At 27.5% G+C, this 7,467-nt stretch overlaps 2 protein-coding genes across 13 annotated transcripts in view; one reads left to right on the forward strand and one right to left on the reverse strand.

Moving 5' to 3' along the window:
- Positions 1-1,745, reverse strand: part of Phcl-1 (pH-sensitive chloride channel 1) — a 58,531-nt gene extending 56,786 nt beyond the window's left edge. For 5 of the 11 annotated variants that reach the window (XM_083031896.1, XM_083031904.1, XM_083031887.1 and 2 more), the window contains exon 1: positions 1,408-1,744. The gene's annotated coding sequence lies outside the window, so the exon portion shown is untranslated. Of the gene's footprint in view, positions 1-1,407 lie in introns of all 11 variants that reach the window. The other 6 variants (XM_083031921.1, XM_083031912.1, XM_083031936.1 and 3 more) reach the window with 4 other exon arrangements.
- A 2,823-nt stretch (positions 1,746-4,568) lies between these two features.
- LOC145932753 (trypsin-like) lies at positions 4,569-6,326 on the forward strand. 2 transcript variants are annotated; one of them, XM_083031973.1, is made up of 6 exons: positions 4,569-4,643; positions 4,721-4,803; positions 5,166-5,257; positions 5,359-5,617; positions 5,756-5,920; positions 5,986-6,326. In XM_083031973.1, the coding sequence occupies exons 1-6, from the start codon at positions 4,601-4,603 to the stop codon at positions 6,142-6,144; spliced, it is 801 nt and encodes a 266-aa protein (XP_082888099.1). In that variant the 5' UTR covers positions 4,569-4,600; the 3' UTR covers positions 6,145-6,326. The 2 variants fall into 2 exon arrangements, with proteins under 2 accessions (XP_082888099.1, XP_082888109.1); XM_083031983.1 differs by having other exon boundaries at positions 5,470-5,617.
- Positions 6,327-7,467: the final 1,141 nt, after the last annotated feature.

Raw genomic sequence — 7,467 nt, forward strand, 5'->3', positions numbered from 1 at the left:
TCGCTAGTTAAAATCGTCTCGAAAATGGATAACGAAAAATATCGAAGTGCGAGGCTGCGGTTATTTTTGCGCGCAGCCCTCGATAAAGTACGAATCGTGCAGTGAGAAATCGATATTCGCTCATAATTCAGATGGTATGCGTACATTCCCCTTCTTCCCTTCGGCGTTAGCTTGTTACGAGCACGAACTTTATTTCCCCTGCTTTCAACCGTTGTTTCACCACTAACCCACTTCCCATATTTCCTGCGATTACATAGCGATTGTTCAATTGAGAATTCTAAAGGCAAGCAATATACATTTGCATTTTATTTCTATTGGACTTAAAATTATTTCTTTGGACGCATCTTCGAAATTTCGAGCAAAAATTTTTCGGACAGAAATCTTTAATATTGTAAAAAAAAAAAAAAAAACTAACGAACTAATGTCGCTAATGATATCTCACGAAAGCTTTTAGCTTTCAAGCTCAAGTGTGGTTTAGTAATTACAATCTCAAAATTATTCCAAGCTATCTACAAGCAAGTTGTTTACTTTGCAATTAGTTAGTGAATCTCGGAGCTGCGTGGTCTGCTTATTTCCTGCATCTGCCGCTTGCACAATTAAATTCATTGATTGAAATTTACTTAAATGTTAATAAGTTAATAAAATAACGTTAAAACGCGCGCACGTTAATAGAGTAAACAGCCCCGACAGTCCCTCACATTTCTGATTTATATTTGAGATCTGATCATTTTTTTATATCTAATAATTTTTATGTATATTATATATTTTTATGTAAAAATATTATTTTTTAGTTTGATCGGAGTAATCAAATATTTTAACTGACTTGAAGATGAGAGCAATATTTGTCAGTTTATATCACATCATAATGGCAAAAATTAGAAATTAAAAATCTATCTAGTTTAGTAATTCTCTTTTATTTTTTTATAAGGATACATGTCCATCTTTTGATTATTAATTAATTAAATGAGCTTTTTAATAAAATCGGGATTTTACTATTCGTTAAAAATTCGTGCAAGTGAATCTGTTTTCAGAGATATTATATTCTTATTCTTATTCAACTATAACAATCTGAATATCATAATTTGAAATAATCCTGTAGACGGTCAATACTTTCGTAAGTGCTAGTTATGTTTGCCAGCGATTAACTCTATAGCATATTTTACATATTTCTGTGAATATTATTTAGTTAGAAATATCATATTAAATACTGAGACAAAATTATTGTGCAATCTTGCTCCGGTTCGAAGCTGCAGTGAGGGCAGCAGTGAAGGAAAGGACTTTAACGAAGGCGTTTCGTTCTAGACTCACTAACGTGACGATGGATCGAATCTGCGGAGTTTCAGCTTCATTTCTTCCTCTCTTTCAGCAAGTAAAAACAAATCTCTGGCATACATTCAAGGGACTCACCGAGAGTAGACAAATGTAAGTCAGCTCTGTCACCCGATTTGCTGCTCGTCGTAGCTAAATCCTTTCGTACAAAAGCGAACGCAACTCGCGCAATTCACACCAACGGGGTCACGCGTGTTTGTATTCGCGTATTGCGTAATCACGTATATGCTTACATGTCCTATCTCACGTATATGTATACGTATACGCGGCGGGGATTATGACAGCGCCGGCAGTGACAGCATACCGAGCTTAACACATATATGTCGCGCGCTCCACCGACGAGCTTACGCGGCGATTTTCAGACTGACAGGAGGGTAGTTTCGGTCGTCGCAAAGCGCTGCTACACCGCTGCCACCCTTCGAGCATAGGTATTACTAGTCGCCGCCTTTGTCACTACCGCCGACGCTTCCGTGGACCACCCATTTCCATTGGCACCCATCACCTATTGTTTTGCAAAGCTATTGGTCCGCTCAGCCGGTTTTAAACTTGTCTTGGCACGCTAATGCGAACTGTGCGAAAAAGACCTAGTTTCCTCTTGACCAACTTCTCTATCTCCCAAGTATCTAGTCTAAAGATTCTAAAGATTCTAAAGTAAACATTGAATTCTTTTTATCAATACTTAAAAATTACGTTTGTTACGTAAAGAATATTTAAATATCGTAAAATAGTATGGGTTTTTCACTAATTATTACCGCCGTAGAAAAACTAGATTTTATAAAAGAATATTAAGTGGTATTGAAGCTTTTAATATATATATTCGCACAGTGAATCACGCCGAGTGAAAATGTGAGTGAAATAGATAAGAATTTTTTTTATAGATGTAAGACACATCTCGAGACTTGCGATGTATATTATCATAATATAATGCATCGATTAATTCATATTTTAAAAGTTTTATTTTACACAATTTTATGTAACACTAGATTTCACATTTGCGGTGCATTTTGGTAAACGCATTGTTTGTGAAAACTATGGATGTCGCTAAAATCTGTACTATCATTGCTTTGTTTCTACATATATAATGTTATTTTATCCTGCAAAATTTCGTTACCATAAAACAGCAGCAAAGTACTTCTGGAAATATTAACTACCCCTTAACTATCCCTTTCGAGTTAATGATGAAACTGATTTTAGCAGAAGCACAAAAAATACTAGTCAATTTAGTAAATCATAAATTAAACCTGCAGTACAATTAAAAAATGCATTAAATTTATTATTTATATAATATCTATTTTTAAATATTTTAGATCTCATATGGATTTTAAATAAATCTCAGTTAATAATTAATATATCTAATGTAACATATATTGCATTATATACAACTTATTTAGTAGCCTTGTTTTACTATTATTAGATTAGATAGATTATTAGATTTACTATTATTAGATTAGTTTGCTTTTTGTTATTTATGAAGCATTTATAGCTACAGCAATTATAGTTTTTTTTTAAATATATAAATATGTATATAAATATGTATATATATAAATATGTAAATTCTTTGTACTAATTACTGGAAAGTATATATCATAAATGAAAATTAGATCTCTAATTTTTACATTTATTTGAATCGCGCTGGTTTATCTAATCGTGTTTTTTCTTTCAAATTTGATCAAACCACATATATATGTATATATACATATATATATTTATATATTTAAAAAAAGTACTCCGTAACATTTACAAATCACAGATTACTGAATCATGAGTAAGTGATGTGATTGGAATTTGATTGGAATAAGATTGGACATTTTTTTAGAAAGGAAATTTTAGATAAAAAGTCTATATATAAGAGATTTTTTTCGTAAATGATGTTTATTAAATGACAAAAAAAATAATGAATCTGAACTTAAAAATCAATAATGTTTGCATCATACAATATTTAATAATAATAATATATATATATATGTATATAAAAAGCTTACTGAAAATTTAAAGTTATTGCCCTCTTCATTTTATTTCTCCACCTGTTCGACCATGATAAGCTATAAATATTTTGGCGACTTATACCATCACATTTATATCTGTAATAATTTTACATTTACATCAAAACATTTTTGTTGATCTTTTTAATGTTTTCAACCCTTGAGTTTTTGTGTTGGGTTTTTTTAAAGATTTTGTATGTAATGTTTGCCTATTTGAATATAAATTTTAATAATAAAATTCGATTAAATACACTAGTGCACATTTAAAATTATTATACAAATTTACAATAGCACATTTATTATGTTATTTATTATGTTATTTAATACTTAATACGAATAATAACTCATAGTATTAATTATCTGATTGCTTTAATTACTTATTACTATTGTAAATTTATATACGTCTTTGTGTACTAGTGCATCCAATCTAATTCGCCATTAATCATTGTTGGGCGAATTACTTATTCCGATTGGAATTGCTGGAAGATATAATCGCTAAGAGATTTTCCTCATTGAAATTCTGTGAAAGGCGTAAAAGTTTTTAAAGAGATCGAATCTGCATTTTTTGCTTGCCGAGCTACTGCTTTAACAATAAGTTATTCAGCTTCTCATATCGAGATTTTTCATTTTATCTATATATTTTGTTATCTATAATCTGATATACATATACTGTGTGTATATGTGAGAAAAAAATATTTTCCTCAATATATCGCTTAATATTAATTATTTAATATAAAATATTGTTTTAATAATGCGTATTCTTCAAAATATTTAGAAATATCGATTTTTTTCGCCAGCCTGTATATACACACAGAGATACATACATATTATATATACATTTGTATATATGTAATAATATAATTTCTAGTAGTATTCTCAAAGAATGTGTATTTTACACATTATTAAACATACTTTTTAGCGTTTTTATCCAGTTATTTTATTTTATATTTTGTATCTTTTTTATTTGCATACAAATATATTTATATTTTTATATATTTTTTTAAAGAACTAATATTTTTATTAATAAATGAATAAATAAATAAAATTAATATATTTATATAAAATTGTTGCATATTTTGCAATATTCGAATAAAATAAAGTAATATAATAAAAACTAAAGATAAAAGTTTATAATATGTCTTCATTGATAACATTTATTTTAATAACCGAAATAGCGATAAACGAACTATTTTTTTGCAAATGACCATAAACGCTTTGTCCTTTGATAATTTCTGCTTATAACCGTAACTATGCTAACTAAAACTAGTAGTGTCTTTTATATCATCAAGATGAATACTCGTTTTTTAATGTTTAATTGTCTCTATTTCGCACGTGAGTATTCATATCGTTGCAGATTTCATATTATTTAAACACAGTTCTTTAATTTACCAAAAATACGTTTAATCTAGTGCATTTGCATACACTTTCGAGCAATTCAGTAGAAAAAATCATCGGTGGCTTAGACACCGATATCGAATCAGTTCCTTATATGGTAAGTAAACTTTTTTATATCAAATTTAATATTATATATATATATATATATATATATATAAATGTTAATATTATAGTATTACATTATTGTAATAATAGAACTTTAATTAGATATAAAATATAATATATAAGATACAAAATATTAGTATACAAAATAGCGATTTTTATTTGCTACTTATTGTTAATATAGAATAAAAAGTGTATAATTCTTCTTTCTAGAAGAATAATAAATTAAAAATAAATCTTAAAATTTGCAGTAAAATATAGTTAAAAGTTAAAACATATCTCATCAAAACTTCGAGATTGTAACTTTTTCTAAACTTTGATCAAGATTATATCGTAACAAGTCTTTTATTTTTTAAGGTATCAATGATGTTGCACGGTAATAACTACGCATGCAGTGCTGCTATAATAAACAATAAGTGGGCTGTAACAGCAGCCCATTGTATAATAGCGTGAGTAAAATAACAGATTCAGATCATTTTTAATCCTTATTATATGGTTACATTACAAATATATTATAAGCATAATTTTTATTTTAATAAATATATCACAGAGTTAATAATCCTCTTAAAGAAATCAGCCTTTGCAGTGGATCTTCCATTCTTTACAAGAATTGCATTATTCATAATATTATTGATTTTTATATACATGAATATTACAATAGCATGATGAACGATTATGATATTGCTGTTGTCAAAGTATCACCTACGTTCACATACAATAGTTTTACGAAAGCAGTTAATTTGGCATCAAATAACGCTGAAAATGTCTTTAAAGAATATGGTGTAGTTTGCGGTTGGGGACTCTATTTGGTAATAATGAATTATTATAATAATATAACATCAATAGTATTATACAATCGATATAGTATACTATCGATATTGTATAATACTGCTATTCTCTCTTTAATTTGCTTATATGTAAAAGAAAATAATTTTTTATAAAAACAGAAAATCGGTAATGAAATCGATCCACATGTGGCCAAAATTCTAAAATGTATCGAAATACCGGAAATAGAAAGAAACTTATGCTGCAAATTTTATGGATATAGATACGTAATAACACGTCGAATGATATGTTATGGATATCAAAATGGAATCAAAGATGCTTGTAAAGTAAGAATTAATTAAGTCATTATTCTCGTTATATATTAATTAATTGTCATTATTCGTACAAATAGGGTGATTCTGGAGCACCATTAGTTAACAAGGACAATATTTTACTCGGTATAACTTCATGGGGAGAAGATTGTGGCGAAATGTATTCACCTGGAGTATACACCAATGCTATAGCTCTTCGACATTGGATTAAAGATAAAACAGACATGGATACATGTTAAGACATCTATTACTATAAATACGCATGTTTTATGAATAATACAAAATATCAAAATATAGTTGTATGAAATCTATATCTATTTCACACAATTAGAAAAAGTATCGTGTTATCATTCGACTCTGGAAAACACTCACTCAATGATATGAAATTTTATTATTTTTTCAAAAAAATAAAAAGTAAAAGAAGCGGCAAATTTACTCGTCTGTTCGAAATATGTATTATTTTACAAAAAATATTACTTTAATGTATATATTATTTTAAATCTTTTTCTACAACATAGTATAATACTAGAAAATAAAAATAAAATTATGCATGGTACAGAATTTAATTATTTTATTATTATGTTTCATTGCTCAAATATTAAAATTGTTATTAAATAAAGTGCAATATAATTGTGCATTATACTTAAATATTTACATAATGTATGTATAATGTGATTAAAATCAACAAGATATATTCTCAAGGCATAATATGTATATAATAATATCGCATCAACTCTTTCCTTGTTGTGTTCAATTGAGGCTATTCAAGGGCTACTACTACTACTGATTTCGGATGTTTGTGTTTCTGTCTTTAAAATATTTCACTCACCTTCTGACTGTTAGCATTCATGCATACATTTTCATATGCTCGCTAAAATCTGAATATCAACGTCGGGAAAGCTAGGAATAGGCCACAATGTAGCTCAAGAGATGATTGTAAGTTTTAAGCGGATTGGAGCGGGGTTTTTGCGTAAAGGCTTTAAATTGTCAAAACGATGAAAAAAATGTATCGAAAGAAATGAGGAGAAAAGTAGTTCAAAATATAAGGATTCAGCTGTTATACTTGTTTTTTGAATAATAAAAATTTTTAATTTATAAAAAAATTGTTACTTATTACTTTCGATATGACTCTTATGTATTTGTTTATGCACAGTCAGATAAAATATATGTATCTATTATATTTACAAATAACAAAAAGCAACTATTTTATTTTTCTTGTTTGATACAAAAGAATATCTATACTACTCTTTTTCACATCAAATATCAAATATCAAACTTTAATTCACTTTGAAGAAAGTAATTTATATACTTTTTTTTCCGCATCAAATAAAATAACTAATGTAATTATAAAGTATAATGATATAATATATATATATATATATATATATATATATATATATATGAGAAAGATGCAACTTATTTGAATAAAAATTTGTAATAAAAATTGCACGTTTTAAAATTTATCCTATGTATAATGCGTAATAAATATACCTAACAAAATTACTGTTTCTTGAATTCTAAATCGTTTAAAATTTAAAGCATTATAAAAACACATTAGTTTG

Source organism: Prenolepis imparis, unplaced genomic scaffold (assembly GCF_030444845.1).
Source record: "Prenolepis imparis isolate NDT839.2.m4 unplaced genomic scaffold, iyPreImpa1.0 SCAF_1, whole genome shotgun sequence".
Taxonomy (NCBI): domain Eukaryota; kingdom Metazoa; phylum Arthropoda; class Insecta; order Hymenoptera; family Formicidae; genus Prenolepis; species Prenolepis imparis.